The sequence below is a fragment of the Pseudochaenichthys georgianus genome, chromosome 7 (assembly GCF_902827115.2).
Source record: "Pseudochaenichthys georgianus chromosome 7, fPseGeo1.2, whole genome shotgun sequence".
NCBI lineage: Eukaryota > Metazoa > Chordata > Actinopteri > Perciformes > Channichthyidae > Pseudochaenichthys > Pseudochaenichthys georgianus.
This window is the reverse complement of record NC_047509.1, coordinates 9,614,420-9,639,432: the sequence shown is the minus strand read 5'-3', so window position 1 is coordinate 9,639,432 and position 25,013 is coordinate 9,614,420. Positions and strand designations below refer to the sequence as shown.

Here is a 25,013-nt window from a genome sequence, read left to right as displayed (position 1 = left end):
TGACTTGTTTGTGTTTTAATATGCAAAACGTTCAGCTCAGCCGGCTCCTAATAATGTGTGTGCCTCTGATGCATAATACATTAATGTCACACTGAGACACACTCCTTTCCTTTACAGTTTATTAAGCAAAGTGTATTATCATTGTGTATTACGCATGGACACATTGCACACATTTTAACAATATATACTGTATAGTTCCATATGCATTCTGTGTAGAAATAGCGGACCAATTAGTAGTTCTGAGTAAGTGACAAAGATGGCCCTGGTGTGACAGCATCACATAGTTAAAGGAATACTTCAAACACCGGGGACTTTCGCTACTCATCCATTAAAGTGAAGAGAAGACGGATGCCTAAATTATTCATGTCTCTGGCACATCACCCATCACTTGTGCCAATGCGAAAGGAATTTTAATGCAAAAGTCTGGCTGTTTCATACAATATGATAACACACTGTTTTAGACCAGGGAGGACTTCCTGTTGGATGACAGTGAAGGCTCCATGACAAAGGAGCATCATGGAGACTTGTTAAGATTAAACAAAAGTTCAAATATTTTGTTGAACCCAAATACTGAGAATTAATCCAAACCATTTTTTTTAAAGCACAAGTGGACATGGCCTCCAGAAGTGACCAGAACAAAAGATTACCTTCATGAAGTAATGGTTTATTTCAACGCTTTATTTTAAGATGTAGCCAGATGTACCAAATAAGTCAATGAACTCAGGCAGTTATTTATGTAGCTCAATATCAACACACAACAAAGGATGATAGCAATCTGGCCCGAATATAATTAAAAGTGCAGGCAACAGTTTATTCCTCAAAACGTTAGATTGTGCTTGATATTTATTTCGTTTTTGATCACACAATATTGTGAGGTTTATAATGTCAGCAGTGATTCGTAATTTTGACATTTGCATTTTCATCAAGTAGCAAATAAGATGGGCTGGAAGTCAAAATTATAGATGTATGATAACAAATGATTGAAGATTAGAACTATGAAATGCATAAATAAATAAATATATCTCTATCACATGACATATAGGACACACACCGTCTCATCTGTGTAGCCGTTCTGCTGATTTGAAGCTGAATCCTTTACACTTCTCACAAACATTTAAGAATTGGCGACTGAAAGTGACAAAGAGAATCTGGCACAATCTGAATTATGTTATCATGGAAACGGACACGAGCGAGGATAAAGGAGTGTTGCTAGTGATGCCCACACACTGTCCACTCTGTCGAAAGTGCATTACACAAAGTAATCTGCATTGCATGGCTAACATACGAACCCCTTTGAATACCAAATACTGGGAACATTTTAGGGTGAACAATGTCATATTCAAAATAATAAGGATTTCTCTAACAGAAACATTTATCTAACTAGTTCTAAATAGTTTTAAGGCGACAGCACTTTATAACACTGTAGTGGCATAGGTATCGTAAGCAGGCACTGCTGAGTGGAAACCCCGAGAGTTGACAATCAAGGCAATCACAAAGCAAATCATGCATCTCATTATATCTTTATCATAGAGTAAAAATGTTCAAAATATTATTTTTTTACAACATCACTAGTCTTATATAAAAGTGTATGCCAGAAGCCGGAACATTGAATTTTCAATGCATTCTTAGACCGGAGCAAACATGTTCTTGCCATTAGGAGAACTGCATCTAACAATCAATGACGGTTCATCCTTATAGTATGCCTTGTTGGATTCATATCAATATCTAGCTTTTGGTTCTGGAACTGGAGCACCTATTTGTTGCTTGGTTAGGCCTCATTTAACATGTGGTCATTTGTTCTGATTTAAATTACAATGATTTTAAAATACAGGCTATGCCAAAGCCAAAGTGGCCTTGGTTTCCTCTTTCTTCTGTCACAATTAAAACAATATTAAAAAACCGTTTCTGCAGTGCAGCAAGTAACTTGATGTTTCAATGTAATGTGTGGGTATAATATTGAAACAGTACTTCTATGCAAACCCCTGGATGTGTTTTATATGGTCCCTATTTAAATACTGTGGATTAATCGTGTAGATATATTTGTTGCAACTCCATCGTCACACACGGTGAAAATGTACTGAAACTCCATAACACTTCTCTTTGGATCTTCATAAGTCCCAACAGGAATTTATTTCGGCAGAGGAGTCACAACTTGGGACACGGTGGATAATGAAACTGCCATATCGGGGTTGGAGCGTCCACAGACACAGAACAGGAGCTTCAGACATCTTTTTATTTGGACAGTTTGCTGATGACTCGAATCAGAGCCCCGTTCTCATCCTTCAGCCTCTGGTTGTCTGACTTGAGCTCTGTTAACATCTAGGACAGCAGAGAATAGGAAATGATATTAGAACACAATATAATGACCACATATTCATATTTGTGAAATGGTTTGTTTCTCATTTAAAGCTGTGCACATTACCAGCACTGTTCACTCTAATGGTAAAATATCTTCAATGATAATTAACCACAACAGTTGAGGACATGCTCTCGAGTATAATCATGCAAGTGAGAAGTGACTTTGTCAATATGGTCTGCATGTGAAAAGTGTAAGAGAACAAAGTCAGAGAGAGAAACTGAGAGAGGGTCAATTTCCCCAAAACTAGGTCATGTCCCTCACGAGGAGCGATGACTAAAAATATCCAACCTCTTTGCCAACATATTTTCCCTCGACTCGAGACAAACAATAAACCTCTGCTCTTAAGCTGCGACACATTACGACAACTGGTGAATGAGGCGCTGCATCAATATGTTCCGTTTTTAGTCATTCGGATTAAGAAATAAAGTCCCATATAAATCTTATTACTATAGTAATGCCTCGCTCTGAATGTTTTAAAAGGAATAATTGAACATTTCTGGCTAAACAAACCAAGACACACCCAGTGCTTCCCCCACTGGTACAGGCCGTGCTCATTTGGAAAGTAATGATCTCCTTTGGTAGATTGGCTAGGAATGACTATTTCCCTGGCAAACAACTTTGCATTGATTACACAGAACATTACACAGGGCCCGCATCACATTTCTCTGCAAGATCAATAACCGCTAAAAAACGAGTTTACTTTATCTTACACACCGCTACTGTTGGTGTCTAAATCAGATGATTACCAAAGAAAAGAAAGCTCCTAATGCAGTTTTCATGTCATTTGAAGCCCCATGAAACATGGATGCAGCTGAAAATACACTTCAAAGTGAGACAGGTTTTGGGGGGGAGGGGTCAGAAGGGTTGCCATAAAGCAGATTGGGTTAAAAGAGAGCAGAGGGTGATGCATTGCAGTGTGGGGGGGGGAGTGAGCATCGGGGAGGGAGGTGCAGGACCTGCCTGAGAGGAACACAGCAGAGGACGAGAAGGGGCTGTAGAGGCACCAGAAGGAGAGGGGAGTGTAGACGTTATGTGGCTGAGAAGGGGAGAGGAGGGGGAGAAAGGATGATGTCAGGGGATCAGAGGTCCTCTGTCTCCGGCATGGCGGCCGTCTCAGAGAGGCGGGCGAGGACGCGCAGCATTGCTTTATTCTCAGCCAGGAGACACTCGTTCACCCTCCGCAGGGTCTGGGCCTGAGCCAGAGGAGGGAACGCCTGCACAGAGGAGGAGAGAGATACAGAGGGGCTGACAGAGAAAGCATGCAGGGAGGCAGGCCGTGTGCAAAGAGAAAGACTCACCCAGAGACAGATCCACTCACACAGGCACACGCCCACTCACTCACCCAGATAGGGGAAGAGAAATACAGAGCTGAGGGACTCGTGAGAAAAACTTATATTTACACAGGGAGATATTGAGAAGAAACAGCAAACGTTGCAACGAGCAAAGGAAAATATGAAGCCAGTTCTCCTTTGGGTTTGAGCTCATCAAACCTGGGCTGTAGAGTGGTGAGATGCTGAAGGGTTATGATATGCATAGCTTTGCAAAGGAAAGGGAAAATCTATTCTGTAAAAAAATGCATAACCTACATTTTTACTATTTCAAATGTTCGCAAGAGCCCGGTTATAAGTCAAGGGGGGAACACTATGTATTCCCCTGTCCTCTCCACTCGGCCTACTTTTTGAGGTGAACCTCAATGTGGTTTGAAAGAAACATCTGTGGTTTGACACAATTCCTGAGGGCACACCACACACACACACACACACACACACACACACACACACACACACACACACACACACACACACACACACACACACACACACACACACACACCGGGCTCTTGTTATGTGTCAAACTACCCAAACACAATTGTGTTGACATGAATTGACCCGTGATAAATTTACGGATGATATCCAGCTGCTTCTTACGAAACCAAAACATAATGTATTAAAGACATTTGGAATCACTCTTTCATTCATTCAGTTTGATTTAATCTGGAAAGATTATGGAGAGCAGGCTCCTTCCAAGATTTACAGAATATTTAGCATGTGATAAAAACTAAACAAACACAGGAAAAGTCAGCTGTAAAAGGCGCCCTTGGCAAAAGATAAGCGAAAGAGTGAGGAGTGAGAGTGAGGCAAGAATGCATAATGAATCACTCTCTATTGAGCTCTGTGATGTTAAATTAGATCTGACCAAACTCTCACGTCCTGGAGATAATTCAACAGAGTTGCTATTAATTAGGTTTCAGAGGCTGTCGAGAATAATCTTTCTAATGAAATGTGAAACCCTGCAAGCGGACACGCCAGACATGGATACTATTACAGACGGGAAATGAAGTACAAACATGGCTATCGATGTAAATCCCCTGAAATGACCTCAGTAAATAGTCATTATCCAACCCGTGCTTTCGACTGGAGATGAAGCTCATGTGTGCCATCTATAGCGAGGGAGTGCAATAGCTTTGGTTTGTTGACGCTTCTGTCTCCTGCAGACTCACAACTGTCAATCTCTTATATTACACGCAACACAGCAATAGTTGTAACACTCTCACACAATGGTGTAAGTGTTTACAGCTCTTACTAGAAAACAACACTAATATTTTTGCATCTAAAAGGTGTTGCTTCTATTTTTCCTTTCCAAGTGACCTTGTGAGTGAGTGGCATTACATTCTGTCTGAGCTTATCATGTGACGTACATATGTGGGTCCACACGTGTAAACATGCCTGAGTCTCTGAGAGCATAATAATGTGAAGGTGACAGGCAGGTGTCAATCACTTGTCTGCGTTTTAGCAACCACTCACCATCCCCCTCCCCCTGAGACACCCTGCTCTCAGGGCTGGTACCCACAGCGGAACCGCATTGGGGGGTCCTGCTGAGGGAACCACGACAACACGGGGGTCACATATTTGCTGGTTACAACCACCCTGATGTATGTGTCCTATGTATACTGTCCAGGTCTGCATAGTGTACGTTCTCAGACTGGTGCTGGCATGTTATCTCTAATGAGGAGTGTAACAATGTTGCTGTAATTTGCCATAACAATGGCATTATAATCGTATAGTGTCATGTGTGACAAATAAGACCGCGTCTGCCCAGGCCTGAAATGTGCCCTGTATTTCTTTGACGAAGCAGGGTCCACACAGTGCAGCGCAGGAATTCCTCACAAAAGCAGGTCTTTTGTGCTTGGACAGGGTCTTGGTATTCAGCTGGAACTAGGTCACAGTGTTCACCCCAACGGTGGGATAAGTGGAGCAGAGGAGCAGCAGCCCAGACTCCTCCTCGGCCTGGCAGGAAGTGGCCTAGCAGAACACTGTGGGTAATGAGCCTGAAGCATTAACCTTCCCTCTCCTTGACTTCAATCCCACCTGGCTAACAACAACCCTGGAGTGCGCTAATATGTGTCTGTTTTGCTCTGAACACTTTAGGCGTGCTTGATTTAGCATGGGTAAGAGGGGCTTGGCTGGAGGTGTTCTTTCAAGCACTGTTAGTGTTATTATGGTGTCGGAGGGAAAAAAACATCACACAAAAGAGACACAATATGCTGTTTAAACCCAGGGTGAGTATGCATAATTGATTTTCGCATGCACTGACCTTTATCTCATCCTCCATGTTTGACACTCTTTTCTCAAGAGCTTGTTTTTCCTGCAAATAAAAAAGGAAGAACTGAAATAAATATGATGAGTGAAACACAATGTTACGGTCTGAAGAAGTCAGGAAACATAGAGGGAAACAAGCGAAGAAAGCATTTGGTCATCCATCTTCATAGTGCAGGAGCATGATCTTGTAAAAAAAACAAAATGCCAAAAGGTTTGTAAAGCACTTACCCTTTTCTCAGATTCGACCGCTGTAGATCTCTCTGATATTCTGTCGTGCCTCTTTAAAGTAAAATGATACTGTTATTTTTGAAGAACTGGAAGGATTATATTTGATCATAATTTCACTAAGTAATCAAACCCGTCTTATAGTTCCACACATACATGGAAGAGGATAAGGGTGAAACATTGCAATAATTGACAGTTTTTTGTTTAGGTTTTTCTTTACCTGAGTGACTTTGTCCAGCTGGGAACGTATCTTCACCAGTTCCTGTTTGCTGTCCTGCAACCTGGACTTGAGTTTATCATTCTCATGCAATGCCTCTGCATACATCTGGAAGTGAACAAAATGAAAGAAAGATGTTCAGATGTTCAGAGAAATGTTGGTTTTTCAATACCGTAAATTATTTAAAAAATATTCAATAACACATTAGTCATTATAACAACTAAATGTTATCAACCAAACATATTTTCTTTTTTAAATGGTTTTGATATTTGTTTAGTTTTTGACAAAAAGGACAATTTATAATAAATATAGAAATAAGAGGTTACATACAATAACAAATATATACTTTTGTTCAATGGTATTTTTATTATTATTTTATTATTATTTTCAAATGTGCTATATTTTATGTTAATTTAATAATTCAAGATGACACTTTTTTAGGCCATAAATGCCTCTCTTCAAAGCATTAGAGAACCGCAGTGACGCGTCCTAAAACCCGGAAGTAAACTCCTTCCGGTCCCTTCGTCAAAAACCAATGCAATTTGGAGAAAGGATTTTGGAAAATAGCTCAAAATAAGGTCTGTGGTTGACACACATTTAAGAGACGGATCGCGTTTTGTTCAGCCGGATAATATCCACATGTACATGTCTACCCTACTTTTATCAATTTCGAATCGAACGTAAACTCTTCAAAAATCACCAGTGGGGTCACTGCTGATGTATGTAATGTCGTAGAACAAAACGTGATCTGTCTCTTAAATTTGTGTCAAACACAGACCTTATTTCGAGCTATTTTCCAAAATCCTATGGAGAACTTGTATTGCTTTTTGTCGAAGGAACCGGAAGTGGTAAAAATGCTAACTTACTTCCGGGTTTTAGGACGCGTCACTGGCCGTTTCTCAATCTCGAGGATACTGGCTTCCAAGCCAATATTTCAAGGATGCTACGTCATCGAGTGCCGCCGAAGGACTGTTCCAATCTCCAGCATACTTGGAATTCCACCGAGGCCGCGTCCTTGGTTTGGGGGAAATTTCGAGATCCTTAAAATCCCCACAATGCTTTGCGCACGGACCAATTTCAAAAACCCTTGCGGAGAATGGCTGAACCGACGCAGCACACATTTAAATGTAAGTATGTAGTGGCGTAGAACATGTAAATATGTTACTTTGTTACATTTGTTATCACCAACAATGTGTTCCGTGAAAGTAAAGCAAGTTCATAATTAGATAGACATCGTGAGGTAGGCCTATTTATTTTCGGTACAGTTTATGTTGAAACCGTTAGAGAGAGTGGCACACTTGTTAGCCTGTTCCATTCTTCTTTGTTTTCCGAAGCCGTGGCTTGGAAGCATACTTGCTTCGTTTCTGAAGGAAGTGACTTTGAAGTACGCGACTACCAAACCAGCATCCTCGCGATTGAGAAACACCCACTGCCTAGGGCAGGGGTGCCCACACTTTTTTGGCTGGTGAGCTACTTTTGAAATGACCAGCACACCGAGGTCTACCAACCAAAAATAAAATCCCAAATTGCAAGGGTTGCTGAATAACACGTTTTATTTATACATGGGATAACTACAATAGGGCTGCAACAAACGACTAATTTGATAATCGATTAATCTATCGATTAATGAAACGATTAATCGACTATTCGAACTATTACTGTATGCCTTGCACAATTTCTCAAACGCTCTTATTTAGCCATCAACTTTTAGATTTAGCTTGAGGTTGTTTTAGGCATGTGGAAACTAACAATGAAGACAATAAAGATGAATACTTGATTAAAAAATACATATATTATTAAATTAAATTAACATTGCTTTTTATTTAAATTAAATAAATATTATTTCACATCAAAATAAACAACATGTTTTAACAAATCGTATTAAATAATCTGATGACAGAACTGTAAACAGAATAGCTGAAACTTTAACAAACTAAATAACTCAAGTTACCTCTAATCATTAACCCATGTTTGTATAATGTAGTTAACTCGTGTGTTGCTGCTAGCATACATAACACCTGACGTGGAAACGTTACTCGTGGACGGGGCTACAGAGCTACTAGAAAGACAGTCGAACCCGGTGCATTTCTCCGACTGAATGTGGAGCACTTTTGCTAAATGTTTAGACAAATTGCTCGTGTTACCGCCCTTACATGCTAAACTCTCTTGGCAACGAGCATTGTCCACCTCAAGACGGGTAACATTTAACCACACCTTGGAGCACTTCTCTCGGCCATCCCCGCCGTGTGCTGCTGCATGTAGCAGCCGCGTGTGTGTAAACTGCCCCGCCCCCTCGCACACAGACAGAGAGATCTCGTCTGGATTGGAAATGCATTTTTTTTGTCTTTTTGCATATTAGAAACGAGTTGGCGACGCTAAGACTGCGAGATAATGTTTGTGTAGCAATAATACATGACCTTTCTCTTTCTCAACTCGTTACTAGGAGGGAAGTCGCTGTCATATATGCCTTGTGAACACTTTGATAATGCCTCTCCACGTTACCTTTCTTTGGCAGAGTGACGCTTGCTTTACAAATAAGGCAAATAACCTTTGAATGTGACATCACAAACAAACATTCTTCCTCCCATTGTGGGTGGAAGTGGTATGTCTTTAGCTTCTTGCTCGGTCGCGCACTCATTTTGTTGTTTGTCTCCTTAATTTAGGCCCATTCCCAAACCGCACCCTACACCTACACCCTACCCCTCCGTTTGCGCGTTCACGCGGAGGGTCCGCCATATTGAGGGCTGTTCCAAAGCAACGAGTGTGGAGCGGTGTGGAGGGGGAGTGGGCTATCAAGCCCTCAAACAGCGAGTCTGCAGCGGTGCTGACTTGAGACCGGTCTCTACCTGACCGGAGTCATGCTGTGTGTGTCCGTCAGGAAACACGCTGTTTACAAGTAGTTCCAGCAAACATCCACTGATACATTTCGATGTTAACAACCTCATGATAACCTCATATGTTTTTAACTTAGGATCATACCTGTGTTTAGTCTAGAAAAAGGTAAATGTGTGCATTTTATTATAAAGTTGTGTATATTTACAGACCGTTGCAAAAACTAAGAAGCTTATAAACATCAGGTTTAAAACTAAAAGAGCTTTGAAACACAATGAAAGATGTTTGGAGTTTTATTTGAGTTATTCATTTAAACTTTTTGTCTAATAGATGCTGATTTGAATCGTTGTTACAAACAGTTACGGCACTTCCTGTTTCAGCCGGAGAGAGGGGAGGCCGTCCCAAAGCTTGCTGCTGTATTTACTCCCTCCATCTGACAGGAGGGAGCCTCGGTGAGCTGCGAGTGTGGCAACAGACGGAGTTCACTCCATCACGGAGGGGTAGGGTCGAGGGAGTGGTTTGGGATTGGGCCTTAATTTGAGTTTTCCCGGCACTTGACTGATTTTGTATCGCTTTGCATTCTGGGTTAACAGACTGTAAAGCGATAGGTCGCTTTTTCTGTCAATCAAGTAAACTCCTGAATTAAGTGGCAGGGAGGCCAAGGGAGGAGGGATCAAAACCTGTTTTGTCTATTTTAACGGAGCTGGATTTTTTTTTATTATGAATGACTCGCGATACCAGCATTGCCCCCGCGGTCGACGTACTGGGCACCTCTGGCCTAGGGGTTGTTTCTAGTGATGGCAAAATGAAGCTTTGAAGTCGAACCACTTGGACAATTGTGTCGGAAATAGGTTCATTTCTTGAAGCTTCAGTTACAGTGACCTCTCCTGGCGAAGTGCAAGGCTGCAGTGGGTTTAACGTATCTGTGCCTTGAAAAATATTCGATGCACACACACACACACACACACACACACACACACACACACACACACACACACACACACACACACACACACACACACAAAGACTGAATATCATGTTCTATTTGCAATTAAAGATTGATAATTGTGTGTATTGGGTTATTGAGACTAGAGAGTGCTGGACATTTCTTTGGGCGGAGAGGGCCTTTTATCAGTTATTAAAGTATTAAAGTTGAAAAGCAATGATTAAAAGTTCATCCATACCGGGCTTTGAACCAGCTGCGCGGAGGACACGCCGCATTCGGGCCGCCGGCTCTACCCACTGGGCTATCTATTCCTTAAACTATTGAACTGTTTTTATATTACTGATAATTGTCTTTTTGTACACAACTTCTCCACATTTCGAAGTGTTTCCCGAGCCAGAACGACCTATCTTTCTTCCTGGCTTGCTCTATAATGATACTACAATTCAAATGCAATACCAACAACAACTCAACAGCAACAACGCAAAATACGACAACAACCCACACATTGCGCATTGTTTAGAGCGGTCATAAAGTGTTGAAGCGCTCAAATTTGAAACTGTTTCAACCTGTCACCTGTCAGAATCGAGACGAGGCAGTGCATTGAATCGCGTGAACGGACCGCGAACCAGTCATGTGATTCATTCAGGAAATGAAGCAGTTGCTGCTTCGGACGTCACATGTCACGTGATTTGAAGCAAGCTTCGAAGCACTGCTTCTATGGAATAGGAAGTCCAGGGTTGAAGCTCCGTTCGAAGCTTCAGTGTCAAACTGCCATCACTAGTTGTTTCCACACGGCTCTCATTTATCCGTCGGCTAGTTGCTAACGGTTAGCGCTAAACCAAAGACTGACCATTAAGTTTTAACATGGGAAGAACCAAAAGCTAGACAACTCAGTACCTGTCGTACCGTGGTTGTCATTGGCAACCACCGTACAGTTGAGCGAAGGGCAAAACTAGCCACACACAAGACTAGCATAATGTAAACAACGTACGGATTACAACGCTCACAGGGGTAAGCGACTTCCTTTTCTGCTCAGGTAAACATTGATATAAAATGTATATATACAGTCTATGGTGCAGACTGAAAACTTTTTTTTTTTTAAATGTTTTGGCTCTATGAAAACCTGATGTACTTATATGATTCTGTTTTCTTCAAGTTTGTATCTTCTTAGTCAAATGCACTTATTGTAAGTCACTTTGGATAAAAGCGTCAGCTAAATGCAATGTAATGTAATGAATGCATCCTTTCTGTGACAAAAACAAATCTTATTGTTAAATGTCAAATACTTTTTTTCAAGATTTCAAATGATACTGTCAACATCTGCTTCCCCTTATATTGGAATGTTCTTAAAATAGACACATCTACCAGGTGATCCATCAGCTTTCTGTACCACATGAATCATTCAGAAATCATTTTAGAAAAGAAAGATTGTGCTTGTTTGAAGTGAACTGAGGTAAGAGTTTACCTTCTTATAGTCTTTGGTAATGGGGTCTTGCTCTGCTCTGTTCAGAGCAGCCAGCCTCGTCTCTCTCCGAGTGTAAGAGCTGGTTCGGCCCAATGGTTTGTCTGTTACACTCTCCCCACTGGAGTCGTATCTAAAAGTAACACAATCAGTCCACACTGCCACTTTATTTAGGGCATTTATTTCAGATTTCTCTCAGGAAATACAGTTTCATATTACAGGAGAATCATAAACAAAGCCAAATTCTTACCGTGACAGTCGTTCATGCTGAAAAACAAAACAAAAATATGTTAGTGTGATCACTCAGCAGCTCAGCATGAAAGCAACACAGTGAGAAAAAAAAAGTCTGTCATGGTTTGATACAGATTTTTACATTATGATAAGACGAAACAGAGGCTAGGCAATGCGATATTTTCCCTTTTGAGACCTCCGAGAACAAAAACAAAACTTCCAAGTGAATTATCCCAGCGTGTTCAGAGACCTGAAGTCCCACGGGGAAGAAATGTGTGCAGGAGGGAGATATAATTCACTTAAACACTGCACTGACAGGGTTCACGTGGGTCAAACCTCCCCGGTGAGCCCGGCTAATCTTTTAGAGCAGGCGGCTGCCACGCAGAAGCCTGCTGTATAAAGATGACATCATGACATCAGGAGCTAAGTATCCTGTGTGTGATGGGTTGATGCCTGACCTCAGACAGCAGACCGATAGCAGGATTTCTTGGAAGGCCTTTGCTATGACTAGTCCAGTCTATGGCTGCCAAGTTGCCTTTTGTATTCACATACTGAATTTGTTTCCACTTCACCAAGGAATCCTGATATTGTGGGGTTGTGTGTGTGTTTTGTTGTTGTTGCTGGATTTCAATCAGGTCAGTTTCCAGAATCTATAATACTTCAAAGTTGTGCATATAATACATGTTCTGGTAGGTGTAATGTATGCCTACTGCCTCCCTGTGTTTATGCACGATATACGCTGTGTGCGAAGGGTTTCCAATCTCATAATTCACGTTTATTCAACCATTCAGCCAGGTTTGTTCCTGCACTGAACAAATAGATAACTCACTGCCATCAGCTGATAAACGTGGCACATGAGAGGACCATGACTGCAAGTGTTTACTATCAGTTAGAGACAGGAACAAACATGGAGGTCGTAATGTGAGTCCAGACTGCACCATAATGTCTTCACAGTATTTAAGGCAGTGGAGTAGACTTTACTGTCAAATTAAGTTCAAGATTTGGAGTTGCTGCTGGCCAGGGAAAGAAGGCTTTAAACACCTCTGATTAGAAATAAAAACAGCAATAAAGGACTTGTGTGGTGGTCCTGTTGGAAACAAAAAGCAGATGTAGACTGCTTTAAGAGCTTCGGCTTTATGGGGGAATAATTCATGTCCAAAGGAACACAGTGCACAGTTACTACTGCGCTCACATTTAAAGAGTTGGGGGATTTTTCATGCTGCATCGAAGGAGCTATTCCTCAGCAAGTGTTTACATAACTCAACCAGTGCTGCCTGTCCTTATGTGGTCATGAGCTTATGCAGAGCTATCCAGGAAAAAACAGACCTCTGTGACCTGAGATGAAAAAGGGCCGAAGCCATAAAGAGCTATGTCTCACTCCAGTGTCTTTGTGCAAGGCTCAGAGGATGCCTCGATCAGATTTGGTGTACGTTCATCAATCAACAGGGTCGATTAGTCCCCTGGGTTTATGAATAAATCATCATGAAGTCTTCTTTTAGGGATGTGAACTGTTACACAGACCTTCACCAAACTCTCTTTTGAGATGATGTACGCAAACCGATTTCACACTAGGGGATTAGCAAATTGGTCAAATTAGATTTTTCCAAAACATAATTCCACTTACATCTTAAGCAAGCCCGGTGGGATTTACTGGACCTGATTGTTAGTGGAAGAGTAATACTTTTTGCCCAAATGTAACCGAAGCCAGAAACTGAATCATAGCTGCTTTTCTATTTCTGCTGCACAGATGTGATTCCCTTGTTAGGAGCAACAGAGGCAGAAGTGGCAGACTGTGTGAGGCAGGGCACATCAGCCGAGACAATCAACCAGGGGGGGGGGGGGAAACACAACAGGGTGTCAGGCTGATGGAAACAGCACACAAACGGGTGCATGTTTGAACCACAGGCGCTCTGTAAACACAACTGCCTCCAGTTTTATGCTTTGCCAGGACCAACAGTATTCACCCCAGGGGGGAGTCGGAGCTATATACATGCAGACCCCCCCGCCTGAGCTCACTGCTACAGTATATAAACCATATTGTTAACAGCAGCTCTCAGGAGCCAACAAAATCATCATTAGGGGACGCTTCCCCTCGTTCTGTCACAGCATCATTCCTTCAGAGATGACTGATTTTGCAGCAGGAAGGTCTGAGGCACACACACACACCCCCCCCCCCCCACATAACCATAAAAAGTGTCTTCAACATGTTTTCACTTGTATTACTTCAGCCTTCTATATTCCATCATTACAGTTACCTTTATCTTAGCCTTGTTTTCTATTCGTTAGTACTAACTCAAAATGCTCCACATACAGTGTTGATAGTACATGCATTCCCACAATATACAAATAATTACAGTTAAGACCTGTACAGTATGTAGAATCCTTTTTAATACAAACAAAAGTTTGAAATCTACAATAACAAAATGATTGCACTAATTCTGCCAAAAAACTACCTTGTTATGGCTTTATAATAAATGATTGGTTTGGTTGTATTGGGGAGATGCAGCTTGTTTGAACTTCTTAAACACAGTTAGTTTAGTCCAATGCTTCCCAAACTCTGGTTCAGGCCACTCCACACGGTCACAAGGTATCTGTGTGGTTATTAAGAAGAAAAACCCAAATCCTACCACACATTTTTTGTTGTTGTTATGACTACTCTCTAACCCTTGCTTTGTTATAAAATATAAAATATTGCTTTACCGCTTTGGCCTAAAAAGGTTATCTAAATGTTTGTAAAAATAAATTAAAAAAAGCCTTAATTTTTGGACCCAGTGCTTTAATCTTTAATCACGTGTTATATTTCTTAAGCTTGTAAATACATGTTTTTGTTTAAAATTATAATATGAACACATACAAGTATTGAAGCTAGTGGATACATTAAGTCCAGTGTAAAGTTCCTCTTGAATGTAGTAGATTGCAAACATAAAGTAGCATAAAAGGAAATACTCAAGTAAAGTACAATTATACTTAAAGGTGGGGTAGGTAAGTTTCAGAAACCGGCTCGAGATACACTTTTTGTTATATTCCATGGAATGCTCTGAACATCCGGATAGCAATGAATATCTTAAGTGCTTTGACAAAAAATCCATAAAAAAATGTCATCTGTAGAAGCCGTAATACTGTAAACGGATTGGATGGCCTACCTGCCTGTCAGCCTTCCATCGGGGCACAAACTTATCTCGTGCCCTCATTGGTCATGTGCGCGTTCGTGTGTGTTGGAGGAGGGGCTCTGTAAGGAAGTGGCAGATTTTCTCCGTTTGTGTATTTTCAAATTCTAGCGATCTCGAGCCGGTTTCTCAAACGTACCTACCCCACCTTTAAGTAAGTACTGTAGGCCTATATGGGACATTTGGTTACTTTCCACCACTTTGACCAACTGCCAAATGATGAGTCATCCAATGATTTAAATGTGCACCTGATGACATGTCTTGCTTCTGCTCACAGCTGTGAAACATGTTGTATTTTACACAAGAGGACGAGGTTCTCATCGAAACATTGTGGTAAGTGCTAACAAATACTGCATTAACTTGATTCCACACCCCCCCTACCCATTGTATCACATTGTCTCTCCCATGAAAACTCAAACCAATTCAGATTCGTCTGACATCATGGAAAATGAACGCTTGAGTTTCACCATGGATACAGCACAGAGAAACTGACAGTCTAAAAAAAAAAATGCTTCAGATAAATGACACTGGTAGCATTCATTGTGTTGGAATGAGAGCGTCTGTGTTACATAACATTAGATGAGCTAATGTGTGCATCTCGAAAAGACAGGTTCACTTCATATTTCTGTGTTTCTTCCTATCTCTTTAAACGTGGCTGTCACACAGAGTAGAGCTCAGTCCGCCGCACTGACATAAACATAAGAGTCAAACAACGCCCAGGAGAATAAGCCACTTAGGCCGTGGAAAAAAGAACAGGAAATTACAGAAGGAACATTTCAATCCAAAAGTCCTTTCCAGAAAATGTGCTCAGACTCTCAGAGCAAATACTCGCCTGTTTTACACGAGTCATCAGATAAACTGAGATGAGTGGTTCAAAAATACTTCATCATTGTAATAAACTAATTGAGTGAAATGGGAGTGGTGGATTATTCATGTGAATGCACATTATCTAGAAAATCCTGTTTATGAAATGTTGAAGTATCTGCCGGTGTATCTGAACATGCTGCACATGTCTAAACACAAATAATTGCCAAGGTCTGCCATTATTTCATTATTTTCAATTATTATCAGTAATCTGCTGGTTTAGAAGTCATCGCTTTTCCCTAAAAATAGCATATTTAGCTTGGAAAAATTATAAACAATTCATAATTGATTGCAATTAACCGAACATTATTTTAAAACTTTAATCTGCACATGTTTTAGGTTCTACCCAGAGCTTTTGCTGTCTCGGGTTTACATTTCTTTAAGATTTTTTCCCAGAAAACGTAACTAGTTTATGCATCGATCACTTAGAACCACATATAAGCTGCAGTGTTAACATTTCTTAACATGCTGTACTTGATAGTTGGTAAATAAACTAAGATATTTAAAATCAATATGTGTACAGCTCAATTGAAATAAATACACATACAGAAATGATAAATAAGACATCCGTCTAAATTTGTGAAATAATTACATTAAAAAGAGTTAATGCGTTTCTCTGTATGATGCATTTCTGGTCTTACTCTGTAGTTTTTGTCAGTAGCGGACGGAGAGGTCGGCGGTGAGTCTGTCTCTGACTTCCTGGTGCGGGTCAAGTCCTTGGTGCGGGGGTAGTAGGTTGACATCCCCCCCCTCTTCTCTGGAGCGGCGGCTCAACTTCTTCTTTAACACTCAGCGAGGCCACCACAGACAACAGACGCACCGTTTCCCTCAAGCAACAGTGACGCAGATGCCCATGACGGCGCTCCCGGGGAATCCTAGGCAACGACAGGTGTGTGGGTATATAAGTGTGTGTGTGTGTCAGTCCAGATTCACTCTCATATGAGCTGGAGAGAGCTGCAGCTAAGTGTGTTTCAAATGTGTGCGCACGCCTTCCTCAAAGTGCAGCGATAATCAGATAAAAGTGCAAAGATCAACAAAGCAAATTAACTTATGTTGCTCACACAAACATGGACATATCTCTTTAACTAGTAAAGCAAACAAATGATCCTCCCTAGTCTCCGCTCTGTCCACACTGAGGTATTTGGTGAAATGTGAAAGATTCCAAATGGAAGCAGCCAAGAGAGAAAAGTTTGTTCCCTTTGCTGCCTCTTGCTATGTTCCCCAAAGTTATACACCCGCTCTCTCTCTCCATCTCCCTCCCTTGCTTTCTATCTCTCCTTCCCCTTTCACTGCTTGGTCGCCCTCCCAGTCCCCCCACCCACCCTCTTCAGCTTTGGCAGTCTGCCAGAAGCTCTGCAATGGCTGGACTCGTCACTGAGGGCTAAAATTGTCCAGTGATGTGGACGGGGATAAGGGGGAACATGGATCACAAAGCCTCAGATGGAGGGGGAGCTGCAGCAGTCTGTGTACAGGGAGGTCCCCCCCCCCAACACACACACACACACACACACACACACACACACACACACACACACACACACACACACACACACACACACACACACACACACACACACACACACACACACACACACACACACACACACACACTATTACCTGAGGAGACATCAACATCCTTGCAGTATCAAGTGACTCCTTACACCCCGCGGTGCGATGGAGCTGAGATGCTGTTAGTATGAATGTTATGCAGTGTTAACACCAAGCACTCGTGGCACATTTCCTCTGACCAAAAAGTGTTTCATTTAAATTAAATTTAAGCCCTGTAGTATGTCATTGGTGATTACGTTCTACATCTGTAATGATTATGTTTTCATCCTGTGGCCCAATGTAGTTTGTAAAAAAACGAAGACTTGGTTGTATCTTTTTTTTAAGACTTCATCTAATTAAAGAAATGGTTTTAAGCTAAGATAAGATGAACCTTCATTAAAAAATGCAGTTGTTTAAGAATAGATAATCCTCTTTCTTAATTAGAGTTAGATGAGGAGATCTACAGCAGTGGTTCTCAACTGGTCAGGCCTCGAGACCCACTTTTTCCTTAGTCAATAGATCGCGACCCGACATTTTGAACCACTCAAATCTATTCAACAAAAAATCGTGCAGTAATATATATACGCTTTTCATCATACATTATTAATTAAAGTGAAGTATAATGCATATATCCCTTATATCCCTTCACAGAACAAAATAATGCTTTTAAAAAAGGTTTAATGAGATGATGGGATCAAAGCTGAACTGATTTTTTAGAAATACTAACATATAAACTACGCATTCTGGTACACTCTGAGAAGAAAATAAATACATCTATTACTACCCGACATATTAATACTATTTTATGCCATTGTTTGTTTTTCACTTTGTTCTGACAGCTGAACTTGCTGCTCCACACAGAGAGAAGAGCAAAGAGGGGATAGTCTGTGTGACTTACTTTAAATTGTGGGTAAGGGTAGATAAACCATTGTTTTCTGACCTGTCAATCATCAAACCGGCGGTCATATTTCATTTTTATCTGAAGTTGTACCCATGGATGTATAAAGAATAGTTCTACCGCAAAGTTATTCTCCGTGGGGACTTCCGGCAACAATCTTGATTCTGATTGGCCAGAAGACTCGAAAAAACATCAGCAAAGATGTTTTATTGAGAAGACGATCACTAGTTTTCAAAACCGTTTTTCTTCACTCACACATCTGCGACCCACTCGAAACGAGTCTGCGACCCACCAGTTGAGAACCACTGATCTACAGTATACCTCTCTCATTTTAGTACAATAAATACTGTATAAAGCTAATGCCAGCAGCTGATTAGCTTCAGTTCAGTTATTTTATTGTAAAAAAGGGAAGCGGGAGTAATGGTAGTATTTAATAGTCACATTACAAGTTTAACAGACAGGAAATAACATTTTGAATTGTGAGCTTTAAAGTTGCTGGTAGAAAGATATTATTTATTTTCAAACGGAGCTAGGTGCTATTCCCCTCTGTTTCAAGTCTTTATGCTAAGCTAAGCTAACCAGCAGCTAGCGGTTACTTAATTTTTACCACACAGACATGAGAGAGTTGTTTGGATAATTTTATGTAACTCTTGGCAAGAAAGTTAACAAGCGTATATATCCCAAGATGTCAGACTGTTCCTTTAAACAACCCCCCCCCCCCCCTTATTCTCTTCCCATAATCTTCAACACAGACTGGCTCATGCTATCTTCCTTTTATAGGGAGGTACGCATCGCCTCTCTGTTCCTAAACTCCCTCATACTTGCTCAGGGCAAAAAGATCAATGGAAAGATAAAAAAAACACAGGAGGAGAGAAAATAGAAAGATGGAGAGAATATGAAACAGAATGAAGGCGATAATAACCCTGATAAATCAAACAAAGACTGCCATGATGGGATGTGAACAACCATCCACACATGGCATTAACACAGAGGTGCTAATTAACCCTCGAGGACCCTTACTTACCTCCTAAACTCTTCTGAAAAGGTTGATGTGTACAGCTTTTGTTCCTACATTATAATAGGTTGTGTCAATGTGACACGTGGGCTTTAGTGATGCATTATTTAAAAACTGAATAGGCCACAATAACCATCTTGTATACAGTTTATCTCTAATATATGTTCTACCATCTGTAGCGAATACGACTTGGTGGGAGTGAGCTACATTGGCACTGTTGTTGGTGAGTTATTATTTAGAGTCAATTCCAGTATGATTGCACCCTTAGTTTCCAGGACTTCGGAGATATTATTCTTGTGTAACTCATGAACACAGGAAAACTCCACAAGAGTTACTTGCGTGTTGGAGTTACCAGCAAGAATCTAATCAAAAGTGGTACTGTAAAGTAGAATTGGCTGTAAAGATAGTCTTGGTAGTTCTATATCCTGTTAATTCCCCTTATCATAATCGCCACCATCTCCAAGAATCTAGCAGGCAGCAGAGCCTCTTCGCTGCACCTGTCTATCTCTCTGCGGCTGGAAGTTCCTGTGGAAAATCTGCTCAGACCATCAAGGAGTCAGGCAGAGGTCGGCTGTGCTGATGGGCAGCCTGTCCTGCTGCCAGTGAAACCTCGCTGCTCGGTATGATTATCACAGACAGATATAGTCCTCTCCGTAACGCTATGAGACTCTCGTGTTACTAACAGATCTGTTTCAGATTCCACCGTGGAGGAACAGCTGACCTGGAGTCAGCTCACAGGCAAACTATATCCCCTCTAATCTATACCCTTATCATCCCTGTGTCTCCTTTTTCAGACATACAGATTAGCAGTATATCCTCACTGAAAGTGGATCACACGCAGCCCGCAGGTGGAGGATCAGTTTAGAGGGTGAAAGAGACAAGAAATGCACTCTAAATCCAAGGCTAAGACTGAGCAGAGTGCGTCTCAGTTGGCCCAATATGGTATGGTATGCCGAGACACCTCAGCCATGTGATGTGAGAAAGCAAAGCGACTAAGAGAGAGGAGGAGGGGGTGGCTGGTCCTCCTGGACTGTCTTTCTAAGAGAGAGGAGGAGGGGGTGGCTGGTCCTCCTGGACTGTCTTTCTGTGAGACATTAAGCAGCGCTTCTAGTCAGAATCTCTGAACACATGCTTCACAGCTACGATTGCGGTGCATCTCAACATATTGCATCAGAGAGAGGGATTGGCTGCCTTTGAAGCGTACTTAGCTTTGGGTGTAGGAATGACAGGATGTGAATATGAAACAATGGCGCTAATGAATATCAAACCGTTAATATTGTGGGAAATAAATCTCAGCTCTGAAGTATTCAGATGCCTTTTTTATATACCGTTTTGATGATATATTAAGTATGAGCCAAATAAAACATCTTAAGGGATCTTAATGTATAAGAGAATTCTGTATAAAGTGAGCTGGAAATATTCACTCAAGGCATGGCATAACAAAATAGGGACATGTTTTGGCTCCATCTAGTGGTACTACAGAAAACCAACAGGAAACTGCTCAACAGCCAGTAACTGAGGGATCAATTGCTTTTCTTTTTCTTTCTATGATTTATAAGCATGCTTTTTTCCCCCACAAACCTCTGCAGTGTTGTATTCTGAACGCTCACAGAAATGTCGTTTCTGTTGCAGCGTCGCAGCAAAGGTCATCTCTGCTGCCTTTTCAACAGGGTTCTGATTTTCATCTCTCCACATCCTCTCACCCGCTGCAAATAGGATGTAAGTACACGCATCTATGAATCACTGCTGAAAACAAACAATGACACAACACTGAATGTTGGAGACCCAGGCCCTCTTTCTTAGCTAAAAGAAATATACATAACATAATTTGTTCCCCTTGTCCTCTTGTAAGATAAAATGTACTTTATTAATCCCAATTTGGGAAACATATTTGTTGCTGCAGCATTATTATTATTATTACATGTCACTTGTTAGACGCTTTTATCCAAAGCAACTTACATACTCAATACTGTGGGCAATCCCCACAGGAGCAATCTGGGGTGAAGTGTCTTGCCCAGGGACACAACGACATGCTGACTGCAGCGGGGTTTGAACCTGTGACCCCCTGATCCGAACACCTACGGACTACCCACTACGCCACACGCCTCCACAGCATAAAACAAAACAAGGCATTGCACATAATAACAAATTAAAAGTCTAGTCAAAAACTAGTTAAGTGATCACATGATCGTGATATCATGATTATATAGCAATAGAGACTGTGATATCCCAGAAAAGGAGGAAATGAAGACAAAACTATTTCAATGAAACCCACACAAACATGCACACGCTGACCTCTGAATGAGGTGTTGCTGAGCAGGCCACAGGATCCAGCAACAGACGAGTATGGAAGGTTTGGTACTGGAGACTCAGCGACGGCTTCTAACCTGGGTTCAATGTTTCCCTGCTGCACTTACATAAGAGAAACAATTAATCTGAGACGTCCTCTAAAGTCACAAACTAATCACTTCTGCAGAGAAAAGCCTATATTCACAAGTTCCTTTTACTTACATCGTCCATTTTGCTCCATTTCGTGCTGATCTCTGTGGATTCTGTCGGGCTGATTCTGAGCCGCCTGTCATCGGAAGAGCCTTTCCTCAGACAGATCCCTTCCTCTGTCTGTCTCTCAGCTGGAGACGCTCCGGTGGTCTTCTGAGCCTCTTTAAGGTCTGTCAGAGTCACGCCCTGCAGGGCAGTCATACAGCTTCATCTGTCAACAGCCAACACACAATCCAATAAAACCTGAGCCTCTGTCAGCCACGTGTTGTTTACCTGTGTTGACCTCCGGGTCTGTCTGGCATGACGAGACTTCGCTTTCCTCTGAGACTCCACTTCTTCATCCCTCACCGGGGTCAGGTATGACCTGGGTGGGTACAAAAATAACCGGTAACGTAATTCAAATAATAGCACTTTAAAGGGGCACCCAAAGAAATATACACAAAGAACAGAAGACGGTATACAAATTCTGTTCAGGGCAGACAGAGACAAACCCTAATCCTTATCAATCAAACTCTTTTTTTATGTTTTACTTGACTTGTTGAAATCAACAATAGTGTTATCAAACACTTAAACATTAAATGGAGCAACCGTAATGAGTAAGATACTAATTCGACCTGAATAATATTAGAAGTCAAACCCAATCCAAAAATACTTTTATTAGTGTTAAACACTTTCAACTATGTTCAGTATGTGCAATATATGTCGTTAATAACTGCAATATATACCTGGCTGCTAAATCCTAAGAACTGTTACAGGATGTGTATTTTGTAAATTGTGTAACTTTAATTGAATTCTATTTCTTATTATATTGTAACTTTTTTTTTAACTTTAATGCTTTTTTATGCATGCATGCTTCTACGTAACATTAAGCTGTCTTTGGCTCTTTTTCTGCTGCAACAACGTACATTTCCCTTCTGTGGGACTAATAAAGGTATTCTGATTTTAATTTCTAACTGCTTGGCTCACTTACACCTCATTTGCAAAATGTGTTTGACATAATAAAAACTGTTGACATTTTAAAAATAGGCGATCCTCTTTGAGACAAGCCACACAATTAGATTATATAAAAGGACTGGTTAAAGTCGATATGTATGTGTATAAGTCTTATATGTCCTTGTGGCAGTTGACCACTATGCTAAGTTGGTAATACAGCCTTAGTGTGTTGATTGATATAACGCTACACAACATTTTTAAGATTGTGAACAATTTATAATATACCAGGTACATCTTTATTATTAAAAATGCAAGAACAGCCACAATCCTCAACCTCCTGCTGAGTCCCCTTAATTGTGCCTTATGCTGGTGTAACACCCAGCTGGTTTACACTCTTTAATAGATTCCCCCCGCATTATGCACCATCTCAACAGGAAGTAGATCAAATTATAGAGGCAAGAGGTTTTGAAAATGCATTTTCATCGTGTCCTCAAGACCTCAACTCGATTTCCCCCAGAGTCTTAACACACACACACACACACACACACACACACACACACACACACACACACACACACACACACACACACAGAAAGAGCTGAGCAAGCATCAGTGGAGAGGCTCATGTTTTACACAGAGAGCTGAGCGCCCTGCTCTGCTACGCTTTACTGCTATTGATCTCACAGGGCTGGAGTCACCCTGAGTCCTGCCTGAGAGTCAGCGAGCTGCTCAAAGCTAATGTCTGATGTAGAAAGCATAGCATGGACTATAGTATATACTGTAGGGTGATCCCACACAATGACACAGTAAAATACCCCACCATAAGCTAGCTCCCAAACAGATCCACAGCAGATGAGTTGCGTTTAGGCAAATGCTCCTCTTAAGCAAACTTAATAAAGAATGTTAGTAATAAATATGCTAAAATAGTTGCTAAGAATAATATCCCTGAGCCAATAATTACTTATGTACATAAAAAGATAATCATGAGTGGGACTAATTTACAGCCCCTAAAGTAAACTACAGGCTCCCATTACATCAGTTGAAACAGGCCCACAGCACCTGCACAGAGAATAGTTCCCACACGTTAAGATGACACACATGAGGACCAGGAGCGACAGTGTATTCTTGGCAGGCTGAAAAGATTTTTAAATATAACAGCATGACTCAGTCCTTCTGAAACTTACCTTGGAACAAATGCTTGCATGGTGCCTGGAAGGTCAGAGAGTGAGGAGCAGGGATACTGCAGCAGTGCTGAGTGGGAGAGGCTGAACACAATGACCGGCGAGTGGAGAGAGAGAGAGAGAGAGAGGGAGGGAGAGACTTCCTGTCCATCTGAATGATGTGCATACAATCGATTTAGACCCTCTGCCAATGTCTATTGCAAGCAAGCTAACAGTACACACTTTGGTTCAGTTGAAAAGTTGTGCAGCAAACACAATGTTGATTGTGGTCATATTTAATAACTAGTATTGGGTAGTAGTTAATTACAATTCGCATTTTAGTGATTCAAGAGATTCTTTTGCCAATTTTTATGTAGTTACTTACTGAACTTATAAACAGTTTTGCCCATTAATTAAAACAATTATGTTTATTTTACATTGTTTCCGTGCCGTAACCACCTTGATTCTGCTTTGACCGATGAAAAGGGGCTAATTTTCAGGTTCATATTTGTATTTTGTGCCTTTACTGTGACATGTTTACCTCTTTTCACCCTCTGTCAGAAACCAGAGCCCAGTCTGCTCTGATTGGTTAGCTGGCTGTCGGAAATGCCAACGCCTTGGCCTATCACGTACAATTTGTTGGAGCGTTGGCCAATAGAAGCGCAAATGGTACATAGTGATGTTACTTAAGAAAACAAAGGAATCCAATGGAGGTGTTTCAGGCGGCAGGGGAGTGTGTGGGAGAGAAACTCGTTCTGCAAGGAACTTTTAGTTTTTAGCCTTTGCAGACCAATTACATGCACAACAACCTATATGACACACCACAGTGAAGAGAAACCTCCCAAAACCAGAACAGGGCGGCTTCAAAGATGCATGTTGAAGACTGTTTTAATCAAGATTGTACAAGTCAATTACAAAACTGACAACTAAGACCTAAGGCCTTTGTTTGCAATTTTGCTTTTGTATTACAAGTGAACATAGGTACAAATCTAAGTGACATGTTTTATTGGCATCCAACCATTTAGTTTTATTTATATAAGTTGTATGTTATATTCCCA

General features: G+C 41.2%; 1 protein-coding gene and 2 long non-coding RNA genes across 4 annotated transcripts; 2 read left to right on the top strand and 1 right to left on the bottom strand.

The window, feature by feature from the left end:
• Window positions 1-2,295: 2,295 nt before the first annotated feature.
• On the bottom strand, window positions 2,296-24,024 carry LOC117449426 (protein phosphatase 1 regulatory subunit 12B). 2 transcript variants are annotated; one of them, XM_034087103.2, is made up of 12 exons: window positions 23,980-24,024; window positions 22,136-22,226; window positions 21,875-22,048; window positions 21,659-21,770; window positions 20,945-21,069; window positions 11,891-11,907; window positions 11,644-11,773; window positions 6,404-6,508; window positions 6,187-6,237; window positions 5,954-6,004; window positions 3,320-3,573; window positions 2,296-2,319 (listed from the first exon to the last, which is right to left on the bottom strand). In XM_034087103.2, the coding sequence occupies exons 1-11, from the start codon at window positions 23,997-23,999 to the stop codon at window positions 3,439-3,441; spliced, it is 1,011 nt and encodes a 336-aa protein (XP_033942994.1). In that variant the 5' UTR covers window positions 24,000-24,024; the 3' UTR covers window positions 2,296-2,319; window positions 3,320-3,438. The 2 variants fall into 2 exon arrangements, with proteins under 2 accessions (XP_033942994.1, XP_071059834.1); XM_071203733.1 differs by lacking the exon at window positions 23,980-24,024 and having other exon boundaries at window positions 21,875-22,777.
• On the top strand, window positions 14,891-16,640 carry LOC117449428 (uncharacterized). The gene is made up of 3 exons (XR_004552485.2): window positions 14,891-15,192; window positions 15,316-15,371; window positions 16,564-16,640. It is a non-coding gene; the product is annotated as an uncharacterized lncRNA (long non-coding RNA).
• LOC117449427 (uncharacterized) lies at window positions 16,660-21,665 on the top strand. Its single transcript, XR_004552484.2, has 4 exons — window positions 16,660-16,791; window positions 20,158-20,305; window positions 20,996-21,082; window positions 21,352-21,665. It is a non-coding gene; the product is annotated as an uncharacterized lncRNA (long non-coding RNA).
• Window positions 24,025-25,013: the final 989 nt, after the last annotated feature.